The sequence below is a fragment of the Anolis carolinensis genome, chromosome 3 (assembly GCF_035594765.1).
Source record: "Anolis carolinensis isolate JA03-04 chromosome 3, rAnoCar3.1.pri, whole genome shotgun sequence".
NCBI lineage: Eukaryota > Metazoa > Chordata > Lepidosauria > Squamata > Dactyloidae > Anolis > Anolis carolinensis.
The window spans coordinates 262,369,014-262,385,416 of NC_085843.1; the positions used below are offsets into that span (position 1 = coordinate 262,369,014).

Consider the following 16,403-nt stretch of genomic DNA (forward strand, 5'->3'; position numbering starts at 1 on the left):
CAGGAACAGCTTTGTGAATGACTAGCGTTAAAGTAATTGTCACTCTCTATACTTTCTTTATTTAATGTCCCTCTGAGCTCACTGTGGATGATCTCCATCACTTTATGTTTAGTATATAATAGCTGAACATTGGGATCACCCTTCATCTCTCTAGTTCACAAAAACTTCCTCCATAATACTTTTGTTAAGTTTTTATGCTGCCACAGGGTTATTTTGCTGTTTCTACCACAAAATAAATCCCTTCTTTCCTTCCATATTTTTTTACAAAAGCAACCTCATGCGAGGAGAAAGTTATGCATTCTTTCTTTCAAAAATTAAATACAGTGGACCTTTGGTATCTGCCAGAGTTTGGTTCCAGAAGCTATTGTGGATACCAAAATCCATGCTCAAATCCCATGATGCACAATTGCGTAGTAAAATGGTGTCTCTGATATAAATAGACAAAATCAAGGTTTAGTTTTTTGATTTAAACAAAATATGTTCAAGCCATTATATATACACAGTAGTCTCGCTTATCCGATCTTTGCTTATCCAACGTTCCATATTATCCAATGCAGTCTGCTTTTTAGTAGTCAGTGTTTTTGTAGTCAATGTTTTCAACACATTGCGATGTTTTGGTGCTAATTTTGTTAATGCAGTAATTACTACATAATGTTACCGTGTATTGAACTTCCTTTTCTGCTGATTTGTTGTAAAACGTGATTTTTTGATGCTTAATTTGTAAAATCATAACGTAATTTGATGTTTAATAGGCTTTTCCTTAATCCCTCCTTATTATCCAACATTTTCATTTATCCGAAGTTCTACCAGCCCGTTTATGTTGGATAAGTGAGACTATACTGTAACAATACTTGGTCATCCACAGATGTTGCTATCCACAAGGGGTCCTGGAGCCCATCTTTAGCAGTTGCCAATGACCCACTATAACTCAGAAAATAGTCCCTAAAATCTAATAAATCTGCATTATTTATTACTACAACCTTTCCAAAATCTCTGTCCTCCAACAGAAAAATATACTTTCATAATGATCCAACAAATGTACAACAAGACATGAGAAAAAAAAAGAAAAAGTGCCATTATTGATTTTATTGGATATAAGTTAAAAGTAAGCATCAGATGTTTTATTTTCAGAACTTGAAGTATCTCAACACATAGTTCTTTAAAATGGCATTTTCAGATATATATATCAACATTTCTTCTCAATACTAAATTACCCCACTAATGCCCGAAACTTGGATTCAAATCAGTAGTTCTTACATGCATTAAAACAATCTGAAAAAATGTTTTAGGGAGATACATAAAAATACTTTTTCTTCATATGAAACTACCCAGAATGTATTCATGGCAGGAAAGAAGCAACTAGTGCAAAACTTCAAAGTAGACTGAAATGATTTTATGCAGAAGAACAATCATAATACTGGTTTTGCAATATTAATGTTAGGTGCTCTACACCTTTCCAAAAATGTTTACATCTTTATAAACACAAGCATTCACCCTACTAAAAAATTACTTTCTGGCTCAATAAAAAAGCCACTTGTAGATCCCTGTTCTGCTCCAGACCCATCACCAAACCCTGAAGATTCATCTTCAGCAGAACACTCATACTTCACTTTCATAGGCAGTCCAAGCTTCCAGATAAGGCGCATATGGCAGGACAGAGACTAAATACAGAAAAAATATAATCAGAATTGGTGCAGCAGTGTTGAACGTTAAAAACATCCATCTGCCTTAAGTTCAATGGCAGATGTACCAGTATGTAAGGCTGAAAACCAGAATCTACTTTTGAGAGAGTAAACTTTATTACATTTAATAGAATTGATTCTGATTCAGGTAAAATCAGGGCATATTCTGGAGTTTTCTGGAAATTCCTTAGTATCTCTCAGCTTCAGAGCAGTCTGGATGGCTGGATTGAATCCATTATTCTTTCCCTGTGCTGTTCACTATAAGCAATGGGGATGGACTGTTCTATGTTGCCACTGCTTTTAGCCGGCCATGGAGCTCTGGGCAAGCTCCTTGCTGTCATGGGCACTTCTGTTGACATCAGAATGGGGCTCCAACATGGCTAGCATGAAGGAATAGGTGATCCATCCTCCCTTCTGACCTCATGGGTGCCCTTTTCTGACATCAGCAGAGGCAAGTGTGTGACCAGGGAGAAGGAAGGCAGATGGTTTGGTTGTACGGATGCCTCTGCCAAAATGAGAATGGGGCACCCACTTGATCAGGAAGGAGTAGCCCATCTATGATTGGCATTCCCCTCTCCTTCATCACACTGGTTATGCTAGCACCCTGTTCTGATGTCAGTAGAGGTGATGGCCAGGAGCCTGCACTGAGTTCTGCAACCAGCTAGGAGGAGAAGTCACAGCGATGTGAAGGAGGTAAGATGCACACCACCCCAGTGGAATGGCAGCACTTTCTGGCCATGTAAACTATGACTCTGGAGCACATTTATATCAGGCTAAACTGCCTTTTATAGAAGAGCTCTTATTTTACAAGAAGCACCCTGAACCCTGTGGGCATGCATCAGAGATTGCTCCTTTGGCACGCATGAGGGAAAAGTGCAGCCACTACATTAACAAACTATTAGGCTAGAATGTGTCACAAAGTTCTATCTGCAGAATCAGGAGGCAGCACAACCCCACCTCTCACTGTTTTGCTTGACAGTAAATTCATGCAGGATCATGGTGTAGAGTGTATGCTCACCTTCCCAGAACCCAGTGTCACACAGGCATCAGGCTACTACTATGACTGGACCTCTTTTCTTGTTCCTCCCCTTTGCACCATTGCACTACTAAATGGATCTGGTAGGATGCCGGAGCATTTTTTGACAGTGCAGGAGGTGTGGATGGGATGAAATGGGGTGAAAAATGGCCTACCCTCCACTGAGATAAGCATTTCATTTGGGGAAATATTACACTGGTTCTGTACAATAACACTATAAGGGACACTGCTATTATTATGCCCAGTGTGCAGATGATTTGCTGGTGCTGAGAGAGGCAATAATTTGAATAAAGGCCACTTAAGTGAAATAATAGCAAGACACTTGGGAGACCTTTGTAAATTCCAGCTCAGGCTCTCAGTTTCTGCACAATTGTATCTTCATGTGCTAGAAGCCATCTTAAACACTCTTGGTTTTCTTACCTCTGAAACTCCACTTGAGAGCAGAATACTGTAATCAAACTCAAGGGACTCGTCAGCTCTTCTCTGCATAGAGGGAAAAAGTGATCAGTTAAAATTACACTTGGGAACACATGTTGGTATTTGAGAGTTGTAATTCATGCTGTGACTAACATTGGCTCAGAACTTAGAAAGGGTCTTTTTTATTGGACTACCACTTCTTATGGAAACATATAAAGGTCCATTTTGTGTCAAAAAAGCCATTATAATAATATAAAGGCACCCAGTGAGTCTGTCTGGGGAGGGCACTTTATAGATAGGGTACCACAACTAAAAGGAGCCTTATGTCTTGTAACCACCCTGCCCTTCCTTATGTGGAGGAAATCACTGGCAGAAGGCCCCAAATAACAACCTTGAACATTTCAGCACTTACTTGTTTGTTATTATAAGATTGTTGTTATAAGTTGGGAGTTTCAGGCACTTCCTGATCACAAGGTACTGTATGACAGCATAGAGTTACAGCAACAATAAGTGAAGAAAAATATGGCTACTCCTACTTCTCACATAATTTATTTGTATTTATTTTATCACAGTTTGTTGGACTGGGGTAATGTACCAAGATCAACTTCGTGATATGTAAGCATAAACTTTGCCAGCATATTTTTTACCCTCATGGCCCAGGGAGATATTTATGAAGGCATTGCCCTTCTTCCAGTATGAATTCTGCCCTTCCCCAATGAAATTTGCCTTCGGTTCCATCACTTTTAGCAATGCAAAGAGTGAGACACTGAAAAGCATTCACACCTAGAACTCTTACATTTGCTTGGTAACTTTGCTGGGAACTTGTATTTCAATGCTCAAATTGTATTCCTATATGCTCAACTGAAGTTTTCAGTTACTTACAGTAGAGTCTCACTTATCCAAGCTAAACGGGCCAGCAGAAGCTTGGATAAGCAAATATCTTGGATAATAAGAAGGGATTAAGGAAAAGCCTATTAAACATCAAATTAGGTTATGATTTTACAAATTAAGCACCAAAACATCATGTTATACAACAAATTTGACAGAAAAAGTAGTTCAATACGCAGTAATGTTATGTTGTAATTACTGTATTTACGAATTTAACACCAAAATATCACAATATATTGAAAACATTGACTACAAAAATGGCTTGGATTATCCAGAGGCTTGGATAAGCAAGGCTTGGATAAGTGAGACTCTACTGTATCTGAAATGCTTGGGACCAGAAGTGTTCTGGATTTTCAAATTTGCATATTCTTACATAATGAAGTATTTTGGAGATGGGACCACATCTAAACACAAATTTCATATGCACCTTATATGAATAACCTGGGGGTAATTTTCTACACCGTATTTGTAATAATTGTGTGCATAAAACAACATCTGTGCACACTGAACCATCAGAGAGCAAAGGTGTCATGATCTCAGCCACTCATATGGACAATTTTGGAATATTTCAGGATTTTGGATAAGGGATGCTTAGCCTGTATTATTATCCTACTTCAATTGCCATAGCTGCATCCTATGGAAACTTTGCAGTTTGCTGAAGCACTGCTGCGCATTATAAGAAGTCTTCCTTTGTCTGCAAGTCTCAAGACTTTGTAGGATGGAATCACAGCAGTTATAGTGGAATCACAGTACTATAATTACATATGTCTCCATTGGGACATTCCTAATATTATATTTTACACTGGAATAAAAGGAATATTTACAGATTTCAGCCATATGACAGGGATGTTGTACAGTCACTTTTGGTGGGGCCTTTGTTTCCATGCTTTAATTTTTTTAGCTTCACCTACCCACTGCTTGACATTCTTGATTTGTGTCATGATGTAACTGGAGTCTACAGTTGCCTTCTCCCACGCGATGTAACTGCTGCCAACTGTGCCCAAAGCCCACAGATCATCAAGAGAAGGCTCAACACTATCTGTAAAGGACAAAAAGAGAATGGTTTTGAAAATGTAAACTACTATGATAATCTTTTATTGTAATCCGATACTAGCTAAAATGCAATGAGCTACTTTTGTAACATGGTAAGTGGTAATGGCAACAGGCTAGTTTTCAGTGTCTAACAACCAACACGAGCAAATTCCTTTTTTTAAAGGAACTTTTCAAATTCTGGCTGGCAGCTTGTTCAGTATTTTTTCTTTTTCCTTTCTTCATGCACAGAAGTTTCCAATATACACTTTCCCTAACATCGGAACTTCCTTTAGTCTCCTTCAGGGGAGATAAAGCGGGATATAAATAAATATAATTATAATAATAAATAATTCCTAACATGGGTAAAGGTAAAGGTTTTCCCCTGACATTAAGTCTATTGGTGTCCAACTCTGGGGGTTGGTACTCATCTCAATTTCTAAGCCGAAGAGCTGACATTGTCCATAGACACTTCCAAGGTCATGTGGCTGGCATGACTGCAGGGAGCGCTGTTACCGTCCCGCTGGAGCTGTACCTATTGATCTACTCACATTTGCATGTTTTCGATCTGCTAGGTTGGCAGAAGCTGGGGCTAACAGTGGGAATTCACCCCACTCCCCAGTTTCAAACCGCTAACCTTTCAGCAAGTTCAGCAGCTCAGCGGTTTAACCCGCTGCACCAGCGGGGAGTCCAATTCCTAACATACACATATACATTTCACCATTGATCCTTGTGCATTTTGATCTATTTGCATTTTGTGAAGGAATTCATGGCTTTGGGTCTTCCTTATTTCTGTGAAATGTATTGTAAGCTTAAGCTAAAACCATATTGTAATGGGTACTGTGTTTGTGTGTGTGTAAGGGGTCTGGAGAGGTACAAACAGGCTATTGGAGAGAATCCAACAAGTTTCTTCTCCATTCCTTATTAAACTCCAGCACTTGTTTACTTTTCTGTCTCCTCCCACAGGGGAAAGAATACGGGGAGGAAATTGCTTCTTGTTTACCAGAAAGTCCTGTTTATCCTTTTGCATGCATAAATGCACAGCATAATCCTAAATTCACCATCCAGCAGCATCTGCTGAGCATCTCTTATTGGACTGGACTGCAATAATTGCAAACACTTCCTTTTTGCATTCAGTGAATTAAAGCTAATGATTGTAAAAGGAAATGTCAGGAAGATAATTTTTGCAATAGATATACCTCTAATGCTTAGGTACAAGCTGTAGTCCTCCCGCTGACGTTGATCCGGATCTTTGTTGCGGGTGCAAATAATTTCAACTGTTGGCTTAGGTTTTGTCTTCAGGTAGAACACAGATGCGAGGCACAGGCCTAGTTTTTGCTTAAGAAATCAAACAAAACATAAATTGAGACATTTTATTTCCAAGCTAAACTTTTCTTTATTATTGCCAGATTGCTGTCCAATCATGTGGCCCTCTCACACTAAACAATTGTAGCACTATGATTCCACTTTAAAGATCATAACGATGGCCTGTGAAGTCCTGGGATTTGTAGTTTGGCACTAGACCTGTCTGAGTCTGGATTTTAAATATCTCTTCCTAAATTGCAAATCCCAAGTTTCCAAAGGATGTTGCTGATGCAGATAAAGTGGAATTATAGTTCTCTGATTGTATAATATGACAAGGCCCCCAAAATACATTCCAAATAAAAATGTTTTACAAGCAATTCGTGCCATGTCTGGAAATAGAACATGACTGGAAGGAGGATTTTCGTCTGGAAAACAGATCAATCCAACTTCTCTACTGTTTTAACTAGGAAAGCAGAAAACATATGAGTTCATCCTTTCTATAAAGCACCGTCCCAATCGAAAACCTCTTGGTCCATCCAAGAGTTGCCTTTTTAAAAAAGAAAGCATAACATTCGAGAAAGATGTTTACATATCAAACATCAGGCCCACCTTGGAAAGCAAGTTGTCCATCTCAATAGGTGAGTCGGAACTTGGAAAAGTGGTTTTTAGGATGACAACTTCTAGAATTCTCCAGTATAGTTACTACAGTTGTAGGAAGCTCCATATCATAGAATAAACCTACCCCAGTCTGAAGATCTTTTGTAGAAAACTGAAGAAAATATTTCTTTCCAACACCTGGAATATCCTACAAGAGAAGTTTTTAAAAAACAGTTGAATTTTAATGCATTTCAAAGTAAATACACCATAAATAATGGTAACCGTGTTTGTTTTACATCAGGACTAGGAAATATTTATCCTCCAGACACTGTTGTCTGTGTTCATCCTTACTCAGAATATTCCTGCTGACACTCCAGAGCATTCCTTAGTTTACCCCATATCATAAACTAGTTTTACCATACTTTATGAACCAGAACTCTTTGGACATCGTCTGGACACCCAGGTTCAACTTCTGGCTGACACCAGTGTTTTGGGCCAGTGGGGAAAAAACCCTCAAGCTACTTCCTCAGAGGCAGAGATATAATACTGCAGAATTATAACAGTCTGACACCACGTGGATCAATGCTATGGAATTGCAAGATTTGTAATTTTGTGAGATATTTACCCTTCCCAGAGAGCCCTGGTGCCACAACAAATTACAAACTCCAGGATTGTAACAGCTGTAACAGTTAAAATGGGGTGAAACTGCTAAAGGTCTGCAGTGGGTGGTCTCATGGCCTATGGCAGCTTATACTACCAACTTTGTTCTGTCATTGGTCTCTAATATGCTACAAGATCCCTTTCCATATTGATATTCCAGACTAACATGATCCTACATTTGAATTGTACCAATATGTAGACATATTCTACCAATATGCAAGACATTTCGGTTGGACAGGGAGGATTATCATACTCTGCTAACTAGAATAATAGAATCATAGAGTTGGAAGAGGTCTCATTGCCATCCAGTCCAAGCCTCTGCCGAGAAGCAATAAAACCACATTCAAAGCACCCATCCAGCCTCTGTTTAAAAGCCTCCAAAGAAGAAGCCTCCACCACACTCCGGGGCAGAGAGTTCCACTACTGAACAGCTCTCACAGGAAGCGCTTCCTCATGTTCAGGTGGAATCTTCTTTCCTGAAGTTTGAAGTCATTGTTCCACATCCTAGTCTCAACTAATCAGTGTTTAGTTGATAAATGATTAAAAGAGACAGTCTCTTTTTCAAACCATTTGTGCTGAAAACTCTGCTTTCCACTCTTGCTACCTGGAAACACATACATTTCACTTCTTCCAGAGTGACAGATGATATACAAGTATATTCTTCCTTTGGTCTTAAGTATGTACTTTGGGAGAGATGAAACTTATCATTTGTGTAGACTTGTTGAGGTCCTTCTGCTTTTGATTTTTCAACATCATGTTCCCAGTTCTCATGATGGAAACACAAAGAAATATCCAAATAACAATAGGATGCAGTTCTTCAAACACTGGATAGATATTCAACAACATGAGTAAGCTGTGGGGTTGCCAGATATTTGTCTAGTTTCTAACTTTTGCCTTTAGCAGCTGAGTAATACACATTTTTTCCAGGCTGTGAAAAGCTTCACCATTTGATTGCTGTTAAAATTATAAGAGCAGTGACTTCCAGATGATCTGGGACTTTGAGTTGCTTAGTTTTATGTAGCAGCCTACATTGTGTGTGGGTCTTAATCTGCATGAACTTAAAAAGACCAGTCATTTCAAGATAACTGTGGGAGAATAGCAATGCCCCAGTTCCTGAATTGTTGCCCAACACAGCAAGTACATTTTTGAGAGCCCTTTCGGTTCTGCCTTGCCAAAAGATGGAGTTTGATGGATAAGGAAGGTGTGGGGGAAATGCCAAATCAGCTGCAAGACTGAATTTCAGATCCGACAATGTGCTGCTTGTTCTATAGCCTCCTCACCAGGAAAGAAATGCAGTTATGTCTCATTTTACCTTCCTCAGATTAATCCTTTGTTGCAGAGGGAAGACATTTCCGAGATTTGTTGTTTCAGGCATAGTCTTAACTGTTATGGATAGCTAAGTAATACTAGCCCTTTCAATACCATTATCACATAGGTTCAATAATATCAAAAACATACTTAAACAAGACACTGGGTGCTTCTACACTGTAGAATTAATGCAGTGTGTTGCCAATAAAATTCTGTGGAATCCTGAATGTGTAGCTTGGTGAGGCATCAACACTCTTTGGCACAGAAGGCTAAAGACTTTATGAAATTACAGTTCCCTGATTCCATAGCATTTAGCCATGGCAATTAAAGTGGTGTCAAACTGCATTAATGATACATGTAGATGAAGCTCTGACCTATGCATTAAAAGAACAAGCCAAGATTAGAAACCATAGTTTCAATTTGGCTTGTTCCATTAAACTATCTTCTCCAACCATCAAGGTCCCAACAATGCTCATCATCGCATCTAAATACAGATTATGTGAAATGTAGTCCAATGTCAGGGAGATAGGTTGGAAAAGGCTTCTTAACTGTAGCTAGCTAAGAGGTAAAGGTAAAGTTTTTTTCCTGGACATGAAGTCTAGTCGTGTCCGACTGGAGGTTAGTGCTCATCTCCATTTCTAAGCCGAAGAGCTGGCATTGTCCGTAGACACCTCCAAGGTCATGTGGCTGGCATGACTGCATAGAGCGCCATTACCTTCCCACCGGAGCGGTACCTATTGATCTACTCACATTGGCATGTTTTTGAACAAGCTAGGTTAGCAGAAGCTAGGGCTAACATTGGGAGCTCACCCCGCTCCCTGGATTCAAACCACAGACCTTTCGGTCAACAAGTTCAGCAGCTCAGCGGTTTAATCCACTGCATCGGGTTGTTGTATGTCTTTCGGGCTGCATCACTGGGGGCTCCGTCGCTAGCTAATACGATGCTATAATTTGACATGGCCTATAGTCCAAAAGTTAAGTTTTCTGTGTTATGTCTACAAGCCACCCACTATGGCCTTGGATGGGACACCTTTGGCCTTCCAGTACAGGTCTTAGTACTGGCATAGAGATGGCTGTTAGAAGCTAAAGTCCAAACAATAGCAGGACCAATATTTCTCTATTCTTGAAATATGCTTTAATTTAATTTTTAGTGTCTAAGTCCAACACATTAAGCTTATTTTGAAATCAGAAACTTATGCAAATTTACTGATGGGGACTTACGCACCATGTTTGGGAACATAGCATATGTCCAATGAAAACAATGGGCTTAAGCTTTTTAAAATCTGCTCTGGGCAGTAGCCAACACCTAGGAACATTAGGTGTGAGATGGAAGTGGAAGAATCAGAAGACAGCCAAATCCTACACCAGATTAGATTTCGATCCAATAGTTACATGCCAAGAAAAAGCCTGACAAGTTCAAAGAGATCTAGCAAATACAGAAAAACAATATTAGCTTCAACAGTGCAAATGTATCAGACGGTGGGAGGGGGTGGTTGTCCTTTAATGTATTCTCTTTTCTGACTAAAAGGCTCAATACTGAGAATTGAACTCGCCCAACATCAACATTTATTCACCTTTTTTCCAGACTAAGCATAAGAATGGAAACAGTGGAGTCTATCAGGGAATGATTCACACAACTTTATCAATGCTGCTGAATAAGGGTTGAGTGAGGGTGGGTCTACACTAGACATGGGCAAACTTTGGCCCTTCAGGTGTTTTGGACTTCAACTCCCACAATTCCTAACAGCCTACCGGCTGTTAGGAATTGTGGAAGTTGGAGTCCAAAACACCTGGAGGGCCAAAGTTTGCCCACGTCTGGTCTACACTGTAGAATTAACACAGTTTGATACCACTTAAACTTCTATGGCAGATTTGGAAGGAGCAGGAGACGGCATTGGGCATTATCAAATCCTAACCCCTGTGATTCCTTTGCTTGCTCCAAGGAGATGTCTGGCAAAAACTGCTTTTTGATGCCATCCCTATCCAAAAGACACAGGAGCCCCTGTCGCTGGCAATATTTAGACCAAGCTGGCATCAAAAACACAGCTGGGATTGAATGGGCTCTTTGAACACACACAATTGTGCTGCTGCGTTTATGTTTTTCCTCTCCAAAGCCATGGAATTTTTCCTTAGAAGACCGGCTTTGGATCAAACCGCATCCAAAAACATACTTCTGAAGGAGTCCAAAGGCTGAAAATGTTAACAAACACTCTCCTTCAATCCCAGCCAGCCAGCTGGTGTGTTTTGTAAAACATTACAGAGATTGCTTACTCTGGTCTTTTTCCTCTCCTGCAAACCTCCCTGTAATACAAGGGGAGGGGGGAATGTAGCCCCAGGCATTTTGCTGCTTGCTTAAAAGGTATTTCTTCAGATTTTCAGAATGCTATAATGCAATACAACCAAATGAAGATTAGAGCTCACAGAAGATCTGAAGAGGCTAGGTGGTGACAGCTTGAGTTTTGAACCATTTGGAGGGTAGTTTTTGAAGTTTTCATAAGTAAGGTCGGAGAAGAAAGGAGAGAGAAATGTTACAAGGGCCCAAGGTCATAAATTTACTAGAGAATCTCAACCTAGAAAAGGCTCTTCTTCTTGGAGCACAACTCCCAGAATCCCTTGACTAACATGGCCAGCAGAACTATACTTGAAAAACGTAACTTTTGCCAGCTTAGATATATCATGGATCTGAACAACCAGTCTATATTTCCATGTCTTGAGTGCATAATGGACTCTGGATTTTCAATATTATATCTATAGCATCAGTTACAGAGCCACAGAGCAAGTATTGACTAAGGGGAAGATATGTTGTCGAAGGCTTTCATGGCCAGGATCACAGGGTTGTTGTATGTCTTTTGGGCTGTGTGGCCATGTTCCAGAAGTATTCTCTCCTGACGTTTCGCCCACATCTATCTATGGCAGGCATCCTCAGAGGTTGTGAGGCATGGATAAACTAGGCAAGGAAAGGAAAAAATATATATCTGTGGAGAGTCCAGGGTGTGACAAGTCTTTTGTCAGTTGGAAGCTAGCATTAATGTTTCAGTTAATCACAAATTAGCATTGGAAAGGTGTGTCTCTTGCCTGAATATAGTTTCTGAGAATGGATGAATGCTATTCATCATCGACTCTTCTGTTTGTAATACAGTGTTCCCTCACTACTTTGCGGTTCACTTTTCGCGGATTCGCTGTTTCACGGTTTTTCAATAAACTCTTTATTTCAATAAACTTTTTATTTTTAAAAAATAATTAAAATTTTACAATTTACAGCCTAAGGAAGGGAGGAAGGAGAAGCCTGAGGGAGAGAAAAGGAGCCCAGGCGGCAACAGGAGGAGAAGGAGGCAATTTATCAACACACGATTGGTTGATAAAGACTTAAAATAGTGTATAACTACTAAAATAATGTATAAATATTAAAATAAATATGGCGTCCCTACTTCACGGGTGGTCCTGGAACGTAACCCCAGCGATAAGTAAGGGAACACTGTACCAAGCAAGCAAAAGGTGGGCAACTAATTCAGCTTTCACATTTTCACACACTGCAAAGAATATAACGTGTACTAAATGTGCAGCTGGGTCTTGTTTAAGTAGTTACACTTAGGTTTTGGGATAGAACAGCTGTTAGCCAATGTGGTGTAGTAGTTTGAGAACTGGACTACGACTTTAGGGACCAGTGATCGATTCCTGCTCAGTCATGGAAACCCTCTGGGGTTGTATCTGCATTGCAGAATTAATACAGTTTCACACCACTTTAACTGTCATGGCTCAATGTTATGGAATCACAGGAGTTATACTTTGCTGACTTACCTACAATCTTTGGCAGAGAAGACTGAAGACATTGTAAAACTACAACTACCATGATTCCATAGCATTCAGCCTTGGCAGTGAAAGTGGTATCAAACTGCATTACTTCTACAGGAGAGTTGCACTTTGGGTGACCCTGGGAGAATCACACATTCTCAGCCCAAAATACTGTTAGGTGTACCTTAGACCTGAAGGCACACACAACAGCCAATACATTTGTCCATCTTGTTTGGAGCAGCTTCAGCTCCTTTGTTGTATGTTTCTACCATTGATTTGCAACTTCTACCTTGGTCTCTTGAGGAACAAACCTCCCACAATTTAGCATTTCCTTGCAAGTTAACAGATCAGAAAAGGGGGAAAGAGTGACTGGTGAATTCAGACACCAAGCTGCCCAATCTCTGGTGGAAAGAGCTGTTTGCAAGAGAGGAAACTTCAGCTTAACATTGCTGGCAGAAAAGGACAAGTTGTTGTGTTTGAGAAAAGAGAAGTTGACTAGGAATTAAAAAGTGGGAACTATTTCTATCATTTATAAAGAAAAAAGAAAATGTAAAGATGTTTCTGGGCTACAAAGATTAAGTAAAAAATTGAGATAGTAATGTAGAATAAAGAATGTGTATGATTAGAAATTAGCAAGATGTCAATAATATTTTTATCATATGTACTGAAGGTGGGAGATGGAAAGTCCATTTTAACTTTCAGATTTTTTATTATATGATTTTTGTTTCTAGAGAACTGGAAAACTTAGTTTTAATCGTGTATATGTAATGTAAGTCATGACTTTACAAAATTTAATTTTATGTATCTTTTTTTTTTAAAAAAAATCTATAAATATGTGTGTGTGTGTGTGTTTTCAAAGGCTGTCATGGTCAAAATCACTGGGTTGCTGTGAGTTTTCTGTGTTGTATAGCCATGTTCCAGAAGCATTACCTTAAGAGGTTGTGAGGTCTGTTGGAAACTAGATAAATGGGGTTTATATATCTGTGGAATGTCCTTGAGGCATGTGTGAATGTTGAAATTGGCCACCTTGATTAGCATTGAATGGCCTTGCAACTTCAAAGTCTGGCTGCTTCCTGCCCGGGGCAATCCTTTGTTGGGAGGTGTTAGATGGCCCTAATTGATTCATGTCTGAATTCCTTTGTTTTCTGAGTGTTGTTCTTTATTTACTGTCTTGACTTTAGAGGGTAATTTTTAATTTTTTAATAGAGATTTTAAATTCTAGCTACCAGTATTTAAAAAAACTCTAACATCAAGACAGCAAATAAAGAATAACACTCAGAATACAGGGGAATTCAGACATGAATCAATCAGGGCCAGCTAACACCTCCCAACAAATTCCCCCAGGCAGGAAGCAGCCAGATTTTGAAGCTCCAAGGCCATTCAAAGTGCTAGTCAGGCTGGCCAATTGCAACTTTCACACATTCTGCAGATATATGAACCCCATTTGCCTAGTTTCCAACAGACCTCACAACCTATGAGGATGCCTGCTGTAGATGTGGGCGAAACGTCAGGAGAGAATACTTCTGGAACATGGCCATACAGCCCGGAAAACTCACAGCAAAACTATAAATATATAGATATTGAAAAATCTATCCAGGGGCCCTTCCACACAGCCATATAACCCAGAATATCAAGGCAGAAAATCCCACAATATCTGCTTTGAACTGGGTTATCTGAGTCCACACAGCCATATATTCCAGTTCAAAGCAGAAATATGTGGGGTTTTATTCAGCTGTGTGGAAGGAGCCCAAGCTTTGAGAAAGAAGAAACCCAAAAAAAGCCACATACGCATATTAAGAGTGGGCAAGACCACAGGGGAGCATTCCTTGCAAGTGAGGTTTGCGGCCACGACTAACTTGGATCATTCCCCAACTTCTTGGCACACTTTGATAAGAGTTTGTGTGTGTTAGGCAAAAAAGTTTTTTATCACATGCAGGGTGGGTGCCAACTTGCAAGGATAGAACTTGCATTCATGTGCAAGGGATGCATCTACCCAGGCATGGGCAAACTTTGGCTCTCCAGGTGTTTTGGGCTTCAACTCCCACCATTCCTAACAGCCTCAGGCCCCTTCCTTTTCCCCCTCAGCCGCTTAAGGAAGGGGCCTGAGGCTGTTAGGAATGGTGGGAGTTGAAGCCCAAAACACCTGGAGAGCCAAAGTTTGCCCATGCCTGGTCTACACTGATCGCATAACAGCGCTCTCCTCTTCACCTCCTCCTTCTCCTCCGCTTACCTTGACCGAGGCCTTCTTGACATGCTCAGGAGCCCGGAGCGAGCTGGGAGAGCCCAGCTTGTAGTTGAAATAGTGGAGAGCAGCTTGAGCGGCGCGCAGGACGGGCAAACTGGAGGCGCCGGGGTCTCCCAGTCGGGAAGGCAGCGAGGGCTCCTTCCAGAGCAGTTTGGGGGTCTCCCGGGGGTCTCTTCCCCAGGAGGAGGAGGAGCAGAGCGCCAGGCACAGCAGACAGGCCGCCAAGCGAGGCATCCTGGAGGCGAATGAGCCGGAGCCGAGGAGGAAGAGGGTGGAGGGATGGAGAGGACCAAGAGCAGCCCCGGCCCAAGGCGCGCCTCCCCTCCGCCCCTTCCTTCCTTCCTTCCTCCCTTCTTGCCTTCCTCCTCCCTCTTGGCTTTAGCCACCACCACTTTATCTATAGTACCATCGAATCCAGTCTAAAGCCCATTCCGCCAGGCAGGAAGGCACCCTCAAAGCCTTCCCGACAGAACTTCCACGGCTCAATGGAATCAGGAGACTTGTAATTTCACCTTTACCTTAAGTCTTCTCTGTCTCTGGTGCTTCAGCCAAACTACTGCTGCCAACATTTCATAACATGAAAGCCATGGTAGCTGAAGTGCATTAGGTTGCTGTGTTTTTGTTTTTTTTTCTGGGCTGTATGGCCATGTTCCAGAAGCATTCTTTCCTGACATTTCGCCCACATCTATGGCAGGCATCCTCAGGTATATTGGAAACTAAGCAAGGGAGGTTTACATATCTGTGGAAAGTCCAGGGTGGGAGAAAGAACTCTTGTCTGTTGGAGGCAAATGTGAGTGTTGCAATTGATCACCTTGATCAGCATCAAATAGCCTTGCAGCTTCAAGGTCTGGATGATTCCTGGAGTGTATTTGTAAGCCGTCTCGAGTCCCTTTGGTGAGATGGTGGTGGGATATTTTAAAAAGTTGATTATTATTATTTTTAGTATTATTATTGGCGAATCCTTTGTTGGGAGGTGTTAGCTGGCCCTGATTGTTTCCTCTCTGCAATTCCCCCCATTTTCAGAGTGTTTTTCTTTATTCACTGCCCTGATTTTAGAGTTTTTAAAATACTAGTAGTCAGATTTTGTTCAATTTCATGGTTTCCTCCTCTCTGTTGAAATCGTCCACATGCTTGTAGATTTCAAGGGCTTCTCTGTGTAATCTAACATGGTGGCTGTTAGAGTGGTCCACCATTTCTGTGTTCTCAAATAATACACTGTATCCAGGTTGGTTCATTAAGTGCATTAATTCTCCAGTGTGGGTGCATCCTGTAACTCCAGAGACCAGAGTTTCAAATCCCTGCTCAGCCTTGTTGAAACTTACTGGGTGGCTTTGGAAAAGTCACACTCTCTCAGCCTCAAAGAAAGGTAAAGCGACCCCTTCCCTGCTCACCAGAATGAATCTTGCCAATGATGTAACAAAGGCCCCTGCTACATTGCCATATA

At 40.8% G+C, this 16,403-nt stretch overlaps 1 protein-coding gene across 1 annotated transcript; it reads right to left on the bottom strand.

Annotated features, from left to right (window-relative positions):
- Nucleotides 1-1,071: 1,071 nt before the first annotated feature.
- rarres1 (retinoic acid receptor responder 1) lies at nt 1,072-15,289 on the bottom strand. Its single transcript, XM_062976713.1, has 6 exons — nt 14,945-15,289; nt 7,100-7,162; nt 6,252-6,390; nt 4,935-5,062; nt 3,139-3,201; nt 1,072-1,661 (listed from the first exon to the last, which is right to left on the bottom strand). Exons 1-6 carry the CDS (start codon nt 15,191-15,193, stop codon nt 1,491-1,493), a joined length of 813 nt encoding a protein of 270 aa, XP_062832783.1. The 5' UTR covers nt 15,194-15,289; the 3' UTR covers nt 1,072-1,490.
- Between the last annotated feature and the right edge of the window lie 1,114 nt (nt 15,290-16,403).